At 39.5% G+C, this 21211-nt stretch overlaps 1 protein-coding gene across 7 annotated transcripts in view; it reads right to left on the bottom strand.

Moving 5' to 3' along the window:
* The window catches only part of LOC121864723 (calpain-5-like), a 62636-nt gene that overhangs the window by 14578 nt on the left and 26847 nt on the right, over window positions 1-21211 (bottom strand). For 3 of the 7 annotated variants that reach the window (XM_042363883.1, XM_042363877.1, XM_042363879.1), the window contains 3 exons: window positions 19592-19669; window positions 8698-8715; window positions 7409-7465 (listed from right to left, as the gene is read on the bottom strand). In XM_042363883.1, the coding sequence (XP_042219817.1) occupies window positions 7409-7465; window positions 8698-8715; window positions 19592-19669 (153 nt within the window). The remainder of the gene's footprint in view (window positions 1-7408; window positions 7466-8697; window positions 8716-19591; window positions 19670-21211) is intronic. The other 4 variants (XM_042363881.1, XM_042363882.1, XM_042363878.1 and 1 more) reach the window with 3 other exon arrangements.

Here is a 21211-nt window from a genome sequence, read left to right as displayed (position 1 = left end):
TTTGGTTTGGTTAGGTTTGGTTAGGTTAGGTTTGGTTAGGTTAAGTTAGATTAGGTTTGGTTAGGTTAGGTTGGGTTAGATTAGGTTTGGTTAAGTTAGGTTTGGTTAGGTTAGATTTGGTTATGTTAGATTAGGTTTGGTTAAGTTAGGTTTGGTTAGGTTAGATTTGGTTATGTTAGATTAGGTTTGGTTAAGATAGGTTTGGTTAGGTTAGATTAGGTTTGGTTAGGTCTGGTTAGGGTCCAATAAGACTGGAACTCATTTAACAGTCCCACTCAGATCAATGTGTCGTACAAGTGCTCACTACATACATACAGTCACTACGTCAGTAACAAATATCAAACACCACAATAAGAAGAACAAAATCAATGACTACAGAGAGTATCATTTATCTACACAATATTAGAAGCAAATAGAAAATAATGCAGAAGCCGTGAATAATGAGGCGAAGGCGTAAGGCGAGTTGTCCGAAGTCAAAACCAAAATGAAATGTTCAGCCAATAAGATGAGTGGGATGATTAAGGTGGGTTGTGTTCAGCCAATAAGATGAGTGGGATGATTAAGGTAGGTTGTGTTCAGCCAATAAGATGAGTGGGATGATTAAGGTAGGTTGTGTTCAGCCAATAAGATGAGTGGGATGATTAAGGTAGGGTGTGTTCAGCCAATAAGATGAGTGGGATGATTAAGGTAGGGTGTGTTCAGCCAATAAGATGAGTGGGATGATTAAGGTAGGGTGTGTTCAGCCAATAAGGTGAGTGGGATGATTAAGGTAGGGTGTGTTCAGCCAATAGATGAGTGGGATGATTAAGGTAGGGTGTGTTCAGCCAATAAGATGAGTGGGATGATTAAGGTAGGGTGTGTTCAGCCAATAAGATGAGTGGGATGATTAAGGTAGGTGTGTTCAGCCAATAAGATGAGTGGTATGATTAAGGTAGGGTGTGTTCAGCCAATAAGATGAGTGGGATGATTAAGGTAGGGTGTGTTCAGCCAATAAGATGAGTGGATGAAGGGTTCAGCCGAGGTAGGTCGTGTTCAGCCAATAAGATGAGTGGGATGATTAAGGTAGGGTGTGTTCAGCCAATAAGATGAGTGGGATGATTAAGGTAAGGTGTGTTCAGCCAATAAGATGAGTGGGATGATTAAGGTAGGGTGTGTTCAGCCAATAAGATGAGTGGTATGATTAAGGTAGGGTGTGTTCAGCCAATAAGATGAGTGGGATGATTAAGGTAGGGTGTGTTCAGCCAATAAGATGAATGGGATGATTAAGGTAGGGTGTGTTCAGCCAATAAGATGAGTGGGATGATTAAGGTAGGGTGTGATCAGCCAATAAGATGAGTGGGATGATTAAGGTAGGGTGTGTTCAGCCAATTACGAGACCGTTCGTACCTATATACCGTATAGGGATAGCGGCAATATTGGGTGACACATTATCAAGTCGTTACGTTACTCATACTGGTCTTGTGTTTGTGTGGTCGTGACTTATTAAACAAATATATCCAGAGAATCATTAACATACAATAACATAACTACAGTAATTGTATATGTGTTGGCCAATGTTCTCACTCTTCGTTCTTTTATATCCTTATTACTACTGTATTTCATTCTTGACGTTGATATGTCAGGACGAGGTCACGATGTCAGCCACTCCGTACAACAAGTTCGTTATACCGAAAGAAATACCAGTGAGGAGCCCTGAATTATATACTGTGTACAAACTGGAAAATTAATCTGTTTTTATGCATGTCTATATTTTGTTGACTTATGACCATTTTAAACGTTTACATCGCCCAGTTTATAAATTGAAACTGCCAACTATATTAACCTATCTGTAAATTACAATAAAGTTATTCTAAACCACAGTGCGAAACATGTACCTGTAGTGTGATGTTTCATGGGTACAACTTATCTCGTGAGTTGGGTGCTAGTTGTCTTGGGTGCTAGTTGTCTTGGGTGCTAGTTGTCTTGGGTGCTAGTTGTCTTGGGTGCTAGTTGTCTTGGGTGCTAGTTGTCTTGGGTGCTAGTTGTCTTGGGTGCTAGTTGTCTTGGGTGCTAGTTGTCTTGGGTGCTAGTTGTCTTTTTTGGGTACGATGTATCTTAGGTATGAGATGACCCAAACCCTTCATAATTGTTATCCTTTAACTTTGTACCTGACCCGAGCTGTCGCCAATGATATTGTTAACAGGATAATTAAATATAACATCTTAATAACTCATGTTCTTCAAAACAAAATATCCTCACAACTGGACTCCATAGAACAGAATATGACACTGGACTGCCAGCTGATTATATTATCTACTGTATATTCTTAAGAACATCACAAACTCTAGTGAACGACAAGGTCATTATTAATCATGGCAACTACATCCCCACCCCAACCCAGGAGAATCATGTACACTAATACTGACATCCATCAATTCGATATGCAAGTGAGTTTTATAAGTTCATTTAGATACTAAATGGTCCACCACTCATAATGCTCTTCAATAATGAGGCGCTTCCCCATTTGCAGAGGGCATTACTGAAGTGAGTGTTCAGACGTGGAACTAGTGGATGCCCGCCCCATTAAGGATATGGACTTTGAGGGGTTTGACAAAGAGGCCCTGCAAGCCTATGTGGTGGATAGTGATACAGGTGAGGGCCAATAATCTGCCCTCTGCCTCGGAACCAACCCCCCATCCCTGTGTGCCCAGCCATCTTTTCTACTAATGTAAGTGTTAAAAAAACTAATACCTGTATTATTGATATTTCTCTTAATTATTAATTGTGTGTGCATACCATCATAAAGTTAAGATAATATTTTTACTACAACATAGTTGTGTGTCGTCAAAAAGTGGAGGTTGGGGGTCGGGCCAGTCTCTATTGGAATTAATCCCATATGTTCTGTTGTTCACTTTACACGGTTTTCACTTTAAGCGGTACCCTGTGGGTTCAATTGACCTCGTAAATCGGGGTACTACTGTATATGTTATCAATATTACCACCCCGTTCTGGAATTTGGGTCCACAATATCCAATACCTCGAGCAATTGTGTTAAGCAGGAGCGCCCCGGCATAAAACCGTGTTGGCAATCCTTTACAAGGTTGTTTCGTAGTAGATGTTCCATCATGGCATCTCTTATAATCCTCTCAAGTACTTTACATATTATGCTGGTCAGGCTCACCGGTCTATAGTTGTTCGTGGAGTGACGATCGCCCTTCTTGAAGATAGGACTCACATAAGCCACTTTCCATTCACTGGGGACCTTTTGTTCATCCAGACATTTACAGAACAGGATCTTCAGGGGCTCAGCAAGCTCGTTGCACAACTCCCTCAGCACTCTGGGATACAACATGTCAGGGCAGGGACTCTTATGGACCTTAAGCCTGGACAGTTTATTTCTTATACCCTCTTCTGTGAACACAATGTGGGTCAGTGCTGTGTCGAACTGTCTGCCCTCAAACGCGGGTAGAGTAATCGCATCCTCTCGTGAACACCGAGAAAAAGAAGCTGTTCAATGCCTCAGCTTTATCCTGGTCAGAATCTGCGTAACTACCATCTTCAATCCTCAGGTCTGATACTCCAACTCGCATTTTTAATTTTGACTTTGCATAGTGGTAATATGCCTTTGGGTTTGACTTGACCTCACTTGCAACCAGCCTCTGGAACTCCTTTTTGGCCCTTCTAAACTCTGACTTTGCTTGGTTCCTGGCTCTTGAATACATCCTCCTGTCCTGCTCATCGTTTGAGCTAACCCACGTCTTGAATTTCTGGGTTTTCTTCTTAACTTTGTCGACCGCCACATGATTCATGTGTAGGGGTCTCCTTGTATTCTTAGAGGCACTGGGTTCGGTCTTGGGTATATATTTATCGATCTGGTTCACTTTACTGGATATGATATTCAGCGTATTGTCTGCGTTCCTATTCCTTAGTGAGTCAGGCCAGTGGATACCCCTCATCTTCTCTCTCATCCTGTCGTATTTTCCCTTGTAATATTTGCACCTTGGCCTGGTTTTGTCATGAACCAAGTAACAGTTAAATCTGAAGGACAACGTTATGTGGTGCCTGGTGCCAACTGGGACTAGATGTTCCAGTTTGGCCACCATACCCTCCTCGTTAGTTATGATGAGGTCTAGTGGCTTGGGTGTTTGCTCCCCTCTGTAATGTGTCAGGTTTTTGACTTGTTGGAACAGAAAATTATCTCTCAGAGTTTCTACAAAAAGAGTAGCCGAGTTATTTCAGTCATTTGGCATGAACTCATTTCTCCAGTCGATGTCGCCATAGTTAAAGTCCCCCATGATAAGGAGGTGGCTAGGGTTGAGCATCGTTACATTGTTTATTAAGGCTTTTAAGTTCCTTTGATTTAGTGGGCCACAGTTTGGGGATTTATAGATACACCCAACAATAAGTAAGTCGCCTCCCTTTAATTTAATTTTACACCACTTGGACTCTTCAAAAACATCTTCTCCCTGTACCCTCGCATGGCTGGCTCAAAGGTTTTTCCTAGCATAGATAACCAAACCCCTCTTGAAAGTTTCTTGAAAAAGGATTGTAAATACCTTGTATGTCATATCTGTCAATACTGAACTCACAAAAAAAAAAAAATAATAATAATAATAATAATACAAGTTGAACCTCTCTAATCCGGTGCTCTATTGTCCGGCACGTCCCGTCGTCCGGTAAAATTTTAGTTTGCCGGATGGCCGCTAGCACCCACCGGCGCTAGTATCCACGGTTCGGCACACCCTTGGTTTACATTTGGTCCTCATGGAGTTTGGTGCATTCCTCGGCATTTCAAGTGTTTCTGTAATATTTCACTTATTATTTACCCTTAATATGCCTCCTAAATGACCAGGAGGTGATACTGGTGCAGGAAATGCCTCCAAACGCCAAAAACACGTAGTATCTATATCGATACAACAGACAGTGGAACCGTTGAAGAAACTGGACAGTGGCGTATCGGTCCGTGTGTTATGTACAATGTTGGATCATCTACAGTGTATGATGTCAAGAAGCAAAAACTTCAAATCCTTAAGTTTTATAGTGAATCTGACACCAAGAAGTATATAGATATGCGTAAAACATTGAAGGAGGGGAAGAACAGTGATTTAGACAGTGTTCTTATACAGTGGTGTTTTTTCTGTAATTATTTTATTTCTATAGTTTTTAATTTTTCCTTATTTGTTCTTTATTTTATTATTTCATTTACTGTACAGATATTTTTTTCTTCTTTACAGGTGAACATCACCAATTTATGTACAGGTACCATAACTATTTTGTCATTTTAAGTGCAGAATGAGAATAATTATTTGTCTATTTTCGTTTATTACAATTACACTGTACTGTATTATGTTACTGTAGTCGAAATACATTACCTGTACAGGTGTTTCATTTTCATATTTCTTTCTTTATCCTTTTGTATGCATATTTACTTATATCATTTACATTAAAACTGTGTGACAACAATAATACTATGTATTTTACAAAGACCACCTGTGGTTCGGAAAATTCTATAGTACAGCACCGGTCAGGCCCAAAGGGTGCCGGATTAGGGAGGTTCAACCTGTAATAAAGGATCATAAAAGTTACACACAAAAAACAAGATCAAAAGTGAGAAACAATATATGTATGTTGTGTCGTCAATAGTAAGAGAAACAATTGAGACCCTACAATTGTGTGTAAATGAGGCAGAAAGTCAGATCATCAACCTGGGACCTGGTCACATATGGCAGCAGGGTCTACCATTAGACAACACATTATGCTTCCAAAGTCTTCCCAGGTGGTAGTACCTCCCTGTTTGGTAGCTGCCTATTATAACTACTATCTGTGAGATGGTTAATACAGTATACGTCTTGTGAAAGCTATTATCTGGCACCATAACATTTCATCTGACTGTAGTGCTTGAAGTAGTACCGGGTAAGCAAGGATACTACCTAAAGCTCAAGCTAGCGAAGGGGCGAGTTTGACAACAGGCAGGCAGGTTTGGCCAAGCGTGTTGCTGCCAGTCTACTGACGATATGTACTAAAAAGCCTCATCCACGCTCATACCTCAATAGGAGGACCAACTGAAGTTATCATTGTTACCAGAACAAGTCTATCTCTTACTGTTGATGTAATCACTTAATTACTGACCTTGTATAACTTAAAAGGCCTTAGTGCAGTAATAACAGGGGAGAGACACAGTACAGTAGTGTCGGGATATATCACCAGATGGGGCCCAAGGATGTTTGCTATATACTAAATAGCGATATATAATTATATGTAATCAATGAGGAAAATAGGATTAGGTCCTGGAGGCCAATAAAAGTGACTAAACTTGACTTAACAAATTCATTTTCTTACTAACTAAAGAACCAATGAACACTAGACTCTGGAACAATGGGCTATTTCAATTTCAACATTAAGGAACACCAAACTCGGCAGCAGACGCCACACTGCCACCCTCACTTGACAATCCCACACCTACATAAACCAACACCAAAAATATTAGTTACAGTATTAAATCTTCTCCATTAAAATTTTCCATCTTCTTCACTTCATTTTCCACGTCACCAGCAACCCATTTACACTCACCTTAGAAGTCGTAATCTGCAGCAGTCGGCCGCTTGCTCGTCACTCACCCAGAAAGACTGAGCGGGCGAGCGTGAATGCGTGAGTGAGCAGCTACGGTGGCGCCTCTGGTGAACAAATAACGCATTTGTTTGCCATGGCGGTACATTTGAAATATTTCCTGCTCGATTTCCCTCGCGAAATAAAAAAAATTATCACTCTACAGGTACATAGGAAAATGTCGATAATTTTGGTAGCCGCGATAGGAAAAAAATCGTAATATAAAGTCACGATATATCCCGACCCGACTGTACTAATGATTATGTTATGGACAACTAATACAGTACAGTACTTGGGTCCATTTAACTAGCCAATGGATACATTTCATGGATAACGTAATTCAGTGGTAAAAGATTGCCAACTTCTGGGGTGAAAAATGCTATAACATCAGACATACAGTTGTGGGTGAGGCAGTACAGTATTAAGGGAGGGAGGTGCACTCTGGGGTTAAGAGTCAGTACAGTACATAAGGAGCAGTTAACTGCCTGGTTGCTTGGATTAAGAGCATTCATAGACTGATCATATATAATAATACAACAGAAAACTAAACATTCAGTAATGATAAAAATAAACAAAAAAATCAGTGTATGGTGAAAGGATCTGATTCATGTTTCTCTACCCTCAAGACAATTAACTTATACAGTATATATAAGACAAACCTTAACTGAGGCCAAAGAAAACAATAAGTTATCGTTTATGAAGTACTTACAACTCTTGACACCAAGACCACCAACAATTACCTCCCCACTACACTTATCTTGCCCAGCTATGTGTTTACTGTGCAAACATTCATAAAAACAATCACTCAAATGCAAGTATTCACCTGGAGTACATTTTGGTCAGTTGCGAAGTTGTGTACACAAATCCACTCCTCTCTTTACTGTAAAGTAATTAAGTCTTATATGAACACACACTCTGGTTCCATAACTGATCATTATCCTACAGGCTGAAGAAAACAGCAGAGCAGCAGTGAGTGAGGGAGCATTACACTTGTGGTCAGACAAGGATCTTGCATTTGAATACCATGTCAAGATCAACAAATAACAAACTCTATATAAACACCACATTCTATAGTGAGTGTGAGCCGGTGTTCACAAAGTCATACTTATTAGACAAGTATTTTGGGTGGGACTAACACACCCAATACTACCCATAAGTACAGTAATTCTGCCTCATAACTAATATACATCATTCAGTAATGGACCTTTTCTCCAGAGATTAATGATGGAATACAGAAAACCACTACCAGTATATTACAATGTGCAGCAACCAATATTACATGTGTCCACCAGAGGTACACAGGTGCTCTAATGGTACACCCCAGAGGTACACAGGTGCTCTAATGGTACACCCCAGAGGTACACAAGTGCTCTAATGGTACACCCCAGAGGTACACAGGTGCTCTAATGGTACACCCCAGAGGTACACAAGTGCTTTTATGGTATACCCCAGAGGTACACAGGTGCTCTAATGGTACACCCCAGAGGTACACAGGTGCTCTCTAATGCACACCCCAGAGGCACACACACACAGGTGCTCTAATGGTACACCCCAGAGGTACACAGGTGCTTTTATGGTACACCCCAGAGGTACACAGGTGCTCTAATGGTACACCCCAGAGGTACACAGGTGCTCTAATGGTACACCCCAGAGGTACACAGGTGCTCTAATCGTACACCCCAGAGGTACACAGGTGCTCTTATGGTACACCCCAGAGGTACACAGGTGCTCTAATGGTACACCCCAGAGGTACACAGGTGCTCTTATGGTACACCCCAGAGGTACACAGGTGCTCTAATGGTACACCCCAGAGGTACACAGGTGCTCTAATGGTACACCCCAGAGGTACACAGGTGCTCTAATGGTACACCCCAGAGGTACACAGGTGCTCTAATGGTACACCCCAGAGGTACACAGGTGCTCTTATGGTACACCCCAGAGGTACACAGGTGCACAGACAAGTCATGAGCATTACATACAGAGTGAAGTAGATTAAGTGAGAGACACAGTACGTGCTGAGTGACAACTCTACTGAGACATCTTGTGACCTTTAAGATGTGAGCCTCACTACTTAAGTGTTCAGCCAAACATAGTTACTGAACCTCACTTTACCTTTCCATCCTGAAAAACCTGAGATCAAGCATGAAAAGGAAGCAAATAAATATACAGTATATCCAGTACATATATATACACAGGTTGTTCCTCTCTAGTCCGGCAACCTCGGGACCTGACCGGTGCTGGACAATGGAAATTTCCGGACCATGGAAATTCACCCTTTTCCTGGACAGATAGTGACTTGCGCTTACGTTTGCACCACTTTCACTGCTTCGTGGTCTCTTTCAAGACATATTGAAGGGTTAAATGTCGTACAGTAGCTTCTCAAATTTCGCGGGTTTTTAATTCACCATTTTTTATTTGGACAAACAAAAAAAACACTACATAATTTAAAATTTTGACGGCGGAAACTCGAATTTCGACGGGTTTGAACGGCCCGCCAACGTTCAGAGGACGTGCACAATCGTGTAAACAGCGTCATTTCTCTTATGTTACAAAGGATTCATTATTGTTTATTACTGAATGTCTTTTTTATTGAATTAATGTATATGTGTGCAAAATGAGCAATTCAATTCATTAATAATACGTAGAATATTAAAACACGAGGAAATGAGACCGCATTGTTTTCGTTGATTACAAAACCAGTGACTGACTGGTTCTACATATAAAACTGAAGAAAATAAGACCCTGATTGTAGCTGTAGTAAAATTAATATGGTTGTTCTAAGTAATGTTATTTAATGTTAATAAATGGAACAATAGAAGTAGCTAACGATAATGGTAAAGAAAAAAAGAGAAATCGCGTATGTAAGTGTGCACACGTGAAAACATATCGTCATTATTTTACATAAGAATATGAAAGCAACACTTATTTACTGTTCATATATATTTTAATTAATGTTTCTGAATTTGTTTTTATTGAATTAATGTTTGTGTGTGCAAAATGAACAATACAATTTATTAATAATACGTGGAATATTAAAACACACGAGGAGACGAGACGGCTGCCGGCATTGTTTTTGTTAATGCTTACAAAACCAGTGACTGATTGGTTCTACATATAAAACTGAAGAAAATAAGACCCTGATTGTAGCTGTAGTAAAATTAATGTAAAAAAATTAATATGGTTGTTTGAAGTAATGTTATTTAATGTTAATAAATGGAACAATATAAGTAGCTAACCATTAATGGTAAAAACAAAAGTGAGACTGCTCGTATGTAAGTGCGCACATGTGAAAACATATCGCCATTACTCTACATAAGAATATGAAAGCAACACTTATTTACTGCTCATATATATTGAAGGGTTAAATGTTGTACTCTGTATAGACAAGCAGAGAGAGCGAGCAGCCGAACTGCCGGATGTAAACAAACCTTAATTTCCCGCGGCTTTGTTGTTGTTTTTTTATGGGGATTAGCCCACCCGGGCATAGGTCACTGACCCACATTGGGGTCTGAGGGGCCAAAATTTAATACTCCTGTAATATTAATAATAATTCAGATAAGTGAAAAAAAAAACACTGCCTATATACCTATTGGACAAACTAAAAATGTTCTGGACTACGGGAGTTTCTGGACCACAGAATGCCAGACTAGAGAGGTACAACCTGTATGTATATATATATATATATATATATATATATATATATATATATATATATATATATATATATATATATATATATATATATATATATATATATATATATATATATATATATATATATATATATATATATATATATATATATATATATATATATATATATATATATATATATATATATATATATATATATATATATATATATATATATATATATATATATATATATATATACGTATATATATATATATATATAAACGTCTTGCTGATCCAAGGCTGAAAACTCATGTAAGAAGAATTAGTTTGATACAATTGTAAAATATTATGAATTAAATGAGGGTAAAGAACCAATTTTTGGATGAGTTAAACATTGGAGTAACAAACTGTGATGATGAGAGAGTGTTTATCAAGGTATGGGAGAGTATGGTGTGTGAAGAGGCTCCCCCTGGGGTAATCACTCATTTACTCCGCATTATATAAGAGATGGGTGAACCTACACACTGATTATACTTAACAGATTAAACTGAGTCATGTAAAAATAAAAAAACTTTCCTGTTATCAGATTCAGTGAAGACTTTAGTTACATTATCAATATTCTGCACTTAGGTGAACTGCTTCACACATCATTTGGTCAAGAGTTCAAAATAAAATGGCAGCTGTTGAATACTGCTGACAAATATAATTCTTATCACAGATTATTTCTTGTATCTAACTCAAGCTCACAGTTAATCACCATAAATGACCAATATTTAACATGATCCCCTTCAGCTGATGCTGTACTGTACTACGTCAAGATGAACAGAGATAAGAAAAACATATGTTCAAATAATTGTTAAGATATTATAAGAAAAGAAAGAAGAAACAGTCTATAGAACTTTATCCCTTTGATTATGATAACACAGTCTTTGATTATGATAACACAGTCCCTGATTATGATAACACAGTCTTTGATTATGATAACACAGTCTCTGATTATGATAACACAGTCCTTGATTATGATAACACAGTCTTTGATTATGATAACACAGTCTTGATTATGATAACACAGTTTGATTATGATAACAGGATTATGATAACACAGTCTTTGATTATGATAACACACTGATTAGATAACACAGTCTTTGATTATGATAACACAGTCTTTGATTATGATAACACATCCTTGATTATGATAACACACTTTGATTATGATAACACAAGTCTTTGGATTATGATAACACAGTCTTTGATTATGATAACACAGTCTTTGATTATGATAACACAGTCCTTGATTATGATAACACAGTCTTTGATTATGATAACACAGTCCCTAATTATGATAACACAGTCTTTGATTATGATAACACAGTCTTTGATTATGATAACACAGTCCCTGATTATGATAACACAGTCTTTGATTATGATAACACAGTCTCTGATTATGATAACACAGTCCTTGATTATGATAACACAGTCTTTGATTATGATAACACAGTCCCTGATTATGATAACACAGTCTTTGATTATGATAACACAGTCTTTGATTATGATAACACAGTCCTTGATTATGATAACACAGTCTTTGATTATGATAACAATCTTTGATTATGATAACATAGTCTTTGATTATGATAACACAGTCTCTGATTATGATAACATAGTCTTTGATTATGATAACACAGTCTCTGATTATGATAACATAGTCTTTGATTATGATAACACAGTCTCTGATTATGATAACATAGTCTTTGATTATGATAACACAGTCTCTGATTATGATAACACAGTCTTTGATTATGATAACACAGTCTCTGATTATGATAACATAGTCTTTGATTATGATAACACAGTCTTCTGATTATGATAACACAGTCTTTGATTATGATAACACAGTCTCTGATGATGATAACACAGTCTTTGATTATGATAACACAGCAATATGATAACACAGTCTTTGATTATGATAACACAGCCTTGATTATGATAACACAGTCTTTGATTATGATAACACAGTCTTTGATTATGATAACACAGTCTTTGATTATGATAACACAGTCTTTGATTATGATAACACAGTCTCTGATTATGATAACATAGTCTTTGATTATGATAACACAGTCTTTGATTATGATAACATAGTCTTTGATTATGATAACATAGTCTTTGATTATGATAACACAGTCTCTGATTATGATAACATAGTCTCTGATTATGATAACATAGTCTCTGATTATGATAACATAGTCTTTGATTATGATAACACAGTCTTTGATTATGATAACACAGTCTTTGATTATGATAACACAGTCTTTGATTATGATAACACATTATGATAACTCTCTGATTATGATAACACACTGATTATGATAACACAGTCTTGATTATGATAACACAGTCTTTGATTATGATAACACAGTCTTTGATTATGATAACACAGTCTTTGATTATGATAACAATCTCTGATTATGATAACACAGTCTCTGATTATGATAACACAGTCTCTGATTATGATAACACAGTCTTTGATTATGATAACACAGTCTTTGATTATGATAACACAGTCTCTGATTATGATAACAGTCCCTGATTATGATGAGCTATCTTTGAGTATGCTGACTTAATGTTGTGAGTACAATGAGTTACTCAATTGACTGGGATGACCAATTCTTTTCAGGAAGATGACATTTCACTCCGGAGGTTAAATCTTCGTACTCAGGGGATTATCGTACTCAAGTTACTGTGTCTCAGGAGATTAAGTCATTGTACTCAAGGGGTTAACTTTAACAAACTTTAATATGCAGAAATAAACTCAAAATAAAATATAAAAATAATTCATAAATTCTATGAACTATTTTGTTTAACTTGACACAGTGACCTAAAATACTGTTTTTCTTCTGTTATATTAAATAAAATCCACAATAGACATAAATATCACATCAGCATCACCCAAAAGAATGTTAATAGTATAAAACATAATGAGAAAATAACGTATGAAACCTCATTCCTCTACCGGGAGCCCCTAACCTATCCTAACATAAACCTAACCTAATCCAACCTATCCTAACCTAACTTAAACTATTACTACACACTTTCAATACTGTATTCTGTCTTCTCTGGCCCTTGGGGGAACAGAAGAGGGATGGATAATGTGTGTGTGTGTGTGTGTGTGTGTGTGTGTGTGTGTGTGTGTGTGTGTGTGTGTGTGTGTGTGTGTGTGTGTGTGTGTGTGTGTGCAGGATGGTGTAATGTATCTAGTGTGGCAGCATTGTGTCAGTGTTGAGGTGTAAGCACTACTTGCTTCCTTTCACTTCCAGCTACCGCCGCTGGCTAGCTCTCGTGGTGAACTGGGAAGCAACTCGCATAAGTCTTCCCCGCCAGTACACAGCCTCCTCACCAACAAGACTCCTGCTGTGCCTCCTCGTGGCGACACAGTAACTGGGTGCCTCGTGGACCCAGGCTAAACCAGCAGGGGATCTCGGAGTAGCAGTGGGCTCCAGAGGGACGGCTCATAGGCCCACTGGCATGTGCACACGTCCTGGGGCCTACCAACCACCGCCCCGCTGCCTTGAGGATTAACCTTGGCAGATACAAGGCTGCAGGAGTAAACCCCAAACGATAAATCTGTGGTGGAGCTCCGCATCAGGCAGACATGCTTACAGAGCTCCAACAAGACCCCAACGGTGGTATAGGCGGAAGAAGTGACCAACATGGGAACCCAACGACTACACTGGCGGACAAAGGCAATGCCTGATGGGCAGGCTAATAAGGCAAAACCCAACAAACTGGGGTATCGGCAGACCATTGCAACTCTTCCTCTCCCCAGTCATTGCAACACTTGCACCACTGGATCAGGAAAAGGGAGAGCCAAGATGTGTGGTTGTAGCCTGCCTTCTTGTCTCGCCACATAAATCAACTCAAGCACAGCCATCATCTAGCTCATCATACTTCTCATCATCATCAAAACCCCTTTACCCCCAAAAGTCCTATGGCGACGGACGAGTGGCGACGGGGACAGGCAGAGATGACTGCTGGGAGTCTCTAGTCACAACTCTGCACATGGGCACCATAGATAAGATGATAGTTTATGCACTGGGGTCTAGGCAGCAGTGCAGTTCGGTCCTGTCTGTGCAACTGAGCAGCCCTTTCAATGAGCCACTCTGCTCACCTCACATGGGGAGGGGGCTAGAAAAGGTGCCCTAAACATTCCCTGCATAAAGAACCAACCTGACTGGGGAACACAACCAAAATCACAGATCCAAACAAAAACAATTTATATACAACCTCTTATGGTCAGGGCCGGATTATCAAGGGGGCACAGTGGGCAAAGTGCCCAGGGCCTATGAAGGTTTAAGAAGCCTACGAAATTTGAGATATAATGTATGTATATTCACTGTGGTCTGGCCTATTAACCTTCATGTTCCAACAAGGTAAAGGAAAATAATAAATAAATTTGACAAGAGAGAAATAGATTGTAGTGCTAAGTGATTATAAATGTTAATTTAGTGTCTGTTTGGTTAGGGCTTAGACATCCTTTACCCCTGACCTGCCAGAAACTAACTATGGTTGAGTACAAGTCACAAGGGACTAAATAATCACAAATGAATAAATGAACAACTTTATTCTTAGACATACTGCAAAACAAATGTAGAGTTTTATCAATCCTCAAAATACATAATAAGCAACTCAACTCAACCTACTATTATCAATTTATCAGTGATTATAATTTCATACAAAACACTTTTTGGCTCTTGGCTGTGGCAAAGTCTTCAATAATGTCCTGAAAGTCCAACTTTTTAACATAATCTCTCTGTATGTTGAGTGACAATAGGCGACTCTGGCCCATCGTAGATCTTCGACAGTTTTTAATTCTTTTAAGCTTGGAAAATGACCATAGGTAGCAGCACGCACAGTGTTTGAAGGTCGTGAGGGTAAAATAAGGCACATAATGGTGCATCAGGAAATTTAGGGGCCTACGAAAAAAAAGTGCCCAGGGCCTACGAAACCCTTAATCCATCTCTGCTTATGGTCACTGCATGGAATGTCAGGACCCTTCTGGACACTAGCACAAATGAGCATCCTGGAAGAAGAACTGCCCTTGTGGCAAAAGAGCTAGCTAGGTAATCAACATAGCGGCCATTAGTGAGTTCTGGCTCCCAAACAAGGGTCGACTCACAGAATGGGGGTCTGGCTATACCTTCTTCTGGAAGGGTAAGCCTGCTGCGGAGAGAAACAGCATTTATGGAGCTGGCTTTGCCATCCGCCAACGCATCCAACAAAGGCTAACTGAAATGCCTGTTGGGATCAAGGAGCACCTCATGACGCTTTGAGTCCCACTGAATCACTCACGTCATGCCTTCTTTATCAGTGCACATGCCCCGACACTGGATGCAGAGGATGACATCAAGGAGGCTGTTACCGCAAGCAGTAATGAGTAGGATGACACATAAACAAACACTATGTTAGGCTGTAAGTCATGTCAGGTTTATTGGGTGTGCCTGCCCGTATACAGTGTGTAGAGTGTTGAGATGGTGGAGATGAGAGACCTAGAGGAGGTGAGGTGCTAGGGTGGTAGTAAGGGAACTTGTTTGTGTATAATCACCTGACTCAGCAGCCCTCACCCATCGACAGAGGGTTGGGGAGGCGGCATGGTGTATCACTGTAGCTGTTCAGACAACAGAGGCAACACCTAACCTGGTTTCCTTTGAGACTTTCAACACATAAGTTTAACTGGTACTTATTGTGTACACAGGTAGACTGTGTCCATTGCATCATTTATCATTGTGACGACATAAAAATATGGAAACTTAAGTACTCATTATAAGTGTTAAGATTAGACTGATTACATCGCTATGATTGTTTTGTAAATATATATTGGATTAGACATTTATGTGATTGCCTATGTATGTTTTATGTGAAATACTAAAAGGAATTGTATCCAACAGGTTTGACCAAATTATAATGTTTGAGTCCAACGTCACAAGTTTCACTAAATCCTCTAACCGCCTGATTGGCGGTTATAGAGGCCTTTTACACCGACCTTGACAAAGTGTTAACCTCTATCCCCAGATAAGACAAGGTTGTGCTCCTTGTTGACTTCAATGCTAGAGTTGACAAAGATATTGACATTTGGCAGAGAACCATAGGGAGAAAGGACTAGCCAAGTGTACTCCCAACAGCCTACTCCTCCTCACTTACAAACTTTCAGAGATACAAACATCATCACTGAGGGAGGTTACCTGCCAGAACAGGTGTTTAATGAGGATGAGACAGGATTATTTTGAAGAAAATTCCAGATAGAACAAACATTACCTAAGAGGAGAAGAGTGAGCCAGGTTTTAAGGCTGTATTAAAGGGTATAGCTATACTAAATATCCATAATTTTTAATTTTTTACAATATGTTTGGTATCTACAAACAAGCCTCAGGAATGTAACTCATCATAAGTAGAGGAGCAACTGTACTCATCGATGATAAACCTGCTGTTTTAACTGACTGGCAGAACACCCCTCAGTCTTGGACCAAAGCTGATACCTTCAGCAAGAAGAAAGCGGGAACTTCACAATCTAAAGAACGACTGGTTTAAAAATAAAGCATGTGAAACAATAAAATTTGCAGATCAACACAAGATGTGCGAATTTTTAATTCCACTAAAACATTTTATGGGTTAATCTCTCATGGCGCAGCCCCCCTCCACTCAGCTGACGGTAACTCCATAATTAAAGAAAAAGAAGGCCTCCTTCAGCGCTGGAATGAGCACTACTATTCACTGCTCAACCGAAACACCAATGTGGATGTCCTGACTATCCAGCAAGTCCCTCATCATCCAGAACTGACCCACCTCAGCAATCCTTCATCCCTGGATGAGGTAGCTACTGCCATCAAACAGATGAAAAATAACAAAGCCTCAGGGCCTGATGGTATCCCAGCCGAGGTGTATAAAGCAGGAGGACCTCTGCTGGAGCATATATGGGAAGAGGAGGAAATCCCCCAAGCTCTTAAAGACGCCTCCATCATCAATTTTTATAAGAACAAGGGAGACCTGTCAAACTGTGGCAACTACCGTGGGATCTTGCTGCTCTCTGTAGCTGGCAAGATTATCGCCCGAGTCCTCCTAAACAGACTTCTTCCTGAGATGGAAAACTTCCTCCCAGAATCTTGATGTGGCTTTAGACCATCACGACCATCATGAGGCACCACTGACATGATCTTTGCTGCCCGCCAGATACAGGGAAAGTGCAGAGAACAGCGTCATGACCTGTACATGACTTTCATCGACCTAACCAAGGCGTTCGATTAGGTCAACAGGGAAGCCCTCTGGTGGACACTCAGCCGTTTTTGCTCCCCACCAAAATGCATCCCCATTGTGAGGCAACTCCACGACGGCATGAACGGCAGTGTCCTGCACAATGGCACCCAGTCTGAGTTCTTCCCCATCCAAACAGAGGTTAAACAAGGATATTTACTGGAACCAACTCTCTTTTCCATTTTCTTGGCTGCCTTCCTTACTCGTACCAACGCAAATTTAGCCGGCGGCATGGACATCCAGTACTGGATGAACGGTCTTTTCAACATAAGACGACTCCAGGCAAGAATAAAGTGTCAGCAGCTTCCATTACTGAACTTCAGTATGCAGACGACCTCACTCTTGTTGCTCACACTGAATGCGACCTACAGGAGATGTTGAACACCTACGCAGATGTGTATGCACACTTCGGCCTTGAGGTGAATGTATGTAAGACTCAGATTCTCTTTCAACCTGGCCCTGGTTCAGCCACACCTCCACCATCCATCCAGCTTAACGGTACTACCCTCTTTAATGTTACCCACTTTCAGTATCTCGGTTCCCACCTGTCCACCACTGCGGACATTGATGAAGAGATTCAGCGTTGGATCAGTTGTACATCTCAAGCCTTTGGCAGACTCCAAGACCATGTCTTCAGCTGTAGGGAGCTGAAATTATCTGCAAAGTTGCACGTATATCGAGCAGTGGTCCTCCCCACCCTGCTGTATGTCAGTGAGATATGGGTCACATACAGGAGGCACCTCAAGGCACTTGAAAACTTTCACCAACGTAGTCTACGTTCCATCCTCCGAGTTCGCTGGGAAGACAAGAGAACAAATGCCAGTATTCTTGCTGACACCAACTGTAGGAGCATCGAGGCGACCATTACCCACATGGACGACAGTAGACTGCCAAAGCAGCTACTTTACAGTCACCTAACGAATAGTAAACGTAATGCTGGCGGACAACTGAAGAGGTATAAGGATAGTCTGAAGACAAACCTGAAAAAGTGCCAAATCGACCCCTTCACCTGGGAGATGATTACTCCACACCGTACCGCTTGGAGGAGCACCACACAAGAAGTGTCAATACTTTCGAGTTAGCCCGACTGCATAACGAGGCAGAAAAGCGCCAACGCCAAAAAGACGCTGCCACCGCCCCTCCCGCACTAGATGTAGCCCTCCACATGTGCAACATCTGTGATCGACCCTGCCAGTCCCATATCGTCCACTTTAGTCACATCAGAACTCACCAACCTAGGTGACATCCTTAATAACTCATATCATTGTATCATAGCTGGATGATCGTCATACTCAATTCCGAGTGACAGCAAAGTAGTAGTCGTAGTAGTGTATGTGTGTGTGTGACTGGGCATCCAACTAAACAATACTATTGTTTGGTTTTAACAGTCTGTTCAATAAACTTCTCCCCTGACTGAGAGATAACCCCCCACTTATGGTGCACAGTTAACATGACCGTCCTTGCTTTAAGACCCACACAGGTTACGTATCAATCCTGCACATCACCACCTAACATCTCATATAATTGAATAAACAGTGAAGGTATAATTCCATGTATAATTAATCTATAAGAGGTATGATAAGTATTCATCAATCAGCTATCAACTTCAAGATGAATTACCCTAATAAAAATATTCTGCATTTACTGAACTTAATATAAATAATGTTCTAAGTAAATAAATTGATAATGAGTAAATTGTGTGAGTTCTAAGCCAAAATAAATGCTCCATCTATCACTATACCTTCAGTGTTGGATCATAGAGTAAAATAAATGCTCCATCTATCACTATACCTTCAGTGTTGGATCATAGAGTAAAATAAATGCTCCATCTATCGCTACACCTTTAGTGTTGGATCATAGAGCAAAATAAATGCTCCATCTATCGCTACACCTTTAGTGTTGGATCATAGAGTAAAATAAATGCTCCATCTATCGCTACACCTTTAGTGTTGGATCATAGAGTAAAATAAATGCTCCATCTATCGCTATACCTTTAGTGTTGGATCATAACCAAAATAAATGCTCCATCTGTGTTTACAAAAGTATGAGAGGAAGTTGGTCTTACCCATCACTGAAGGCTCCGTTCCACTCACGTTCGCCCCAAGGGTTCTTCAGCCGGACCATACGCACCTTCTGAGCACCTCTGTAATAAATATATAGTGTTATGATCCACTCTGTAACATAATATAGTGTTATAAACCACTCTGTAACATAATATAGTGTTATGAACCACTCTTGTAACATAATATAGTGTTATGAACCACTCTGTAACATAAAATAGTGTTATGAACCACTCTGTAACATAATATAGTGTTATGAACCACTCTGTAACATAATATAGTGTTATGAACCACTCTGTAACATAATATTGTGTTATGAACCACTCTGTAACATAAAATAGTGTTATGAACCACTCTGTAACATAATGGGGTGTTATGAGTTACTGCAGTGTACAGTTGAACCTCGATTTACGCGGTTCTCGTTTACGCATTTGGTCATTTACACGGTACCTTGCCAGAACCGGGATGCCAGATTTACGCGGTGAATTTACTCATTTACGCGGGTGAAGTATAATTTGTTTATTTACTGAAGATATATATATGTTTTTAGCTCATAAAATATATAATTTACATTGCTGGAATCCTTACGAGATGGTGATCATTTTAAATATAAACAACTTAACATTTGCATTAGACATACAAATTTTAGATGTAATTTAAGAAGATCATGAAAATTAGCAAATATTTTACCTTTTGTGCAAAATATATGAAGTTTACATTCAAAATATTCCCTGAACTGCAAGGAATCCAGAAATGTCAATTATATTATCCTAACTTTAGTCCGAGGTATTATTTATTACTATACCTTAAAATCTAGTGTTTTCACCCAAACATTTCTCAGAGCGCTACTCCGCGGGTGCGTAAATATATTTCTATACGATTAAAACATTAGCACATGACAGTATACAATATAGTGTGGAAAGAACTACCAATACTGTACAGTACTAATGTAATGTGTACCTCTACTGTGTGTGTGTGTGTGTGTGTGTGTACAGTATGTATGTATGTATGTATGTATGCATGTATGTATGTATGTATTCAACAGTATACAAGTTCCATAGTTACACACATCTACAATACACTAACACTTCTTTACAAATACTGTACAATATCAAACACCTATATAAACCTCAGTTATGTATATACAAATGTGCATAAAATATACTACAATTATACCAACTATATACAGTACACACACATATATTACACTGAGGCTATGTCCCATGTGTGAGCGTCCTGCAGCGTCAAGCGACCAGGGCATAGACGCGCGACCTACTTTCCAAAGTGACCTGTGTCCCACCTGCCAGCGTCTTGCCAGTGTAAACATGCCGTCTACTCATCACAGAAGTCTGTTGGTACTTTTAGAAAATAATGCTTTTCAACGTGTGTTACCTACAGAGGCACCCAGGAAAAAACATCTCATATATCAGAGGAGTATGGAAGTAGGCAAATTTTACCATCTCTCCAAGGAACTTTGACAAGATCCAAAGTAGGTTCACGAGTACACCAGAATGTATTCTGACTCTGGAGGAGGCCTACCAACCCTGTGTATATTTGTTTAAACACTATCCTAGGAACGCTCTGAACAAAGAAAAAATAATTACAGATTGTCACGTGCCAGGCGT

The sequence above is a fragment of the Homarus americanus genome, unplaced genomic scaffold (genome assembly GCF_018991925.1).
Source record: "Homarus americanus isolate GMGI-L3 unplaced genomic scaffold, GMGI_Hamer_2.0 scaffold55395, whole genome shotgun sequence".
NCBI classification, from domain to species: domain Eukaryota; kingdom Metazoa; phylum Arthropoda; class Malacostraca; order Decapoda; family Nephropidae; genus Homarus; species Homarus americanus.
Note: the sequence above shows the minus strand (reverse complement) of the source record. Positions and strands in the feature narration are given on the sequence as shown.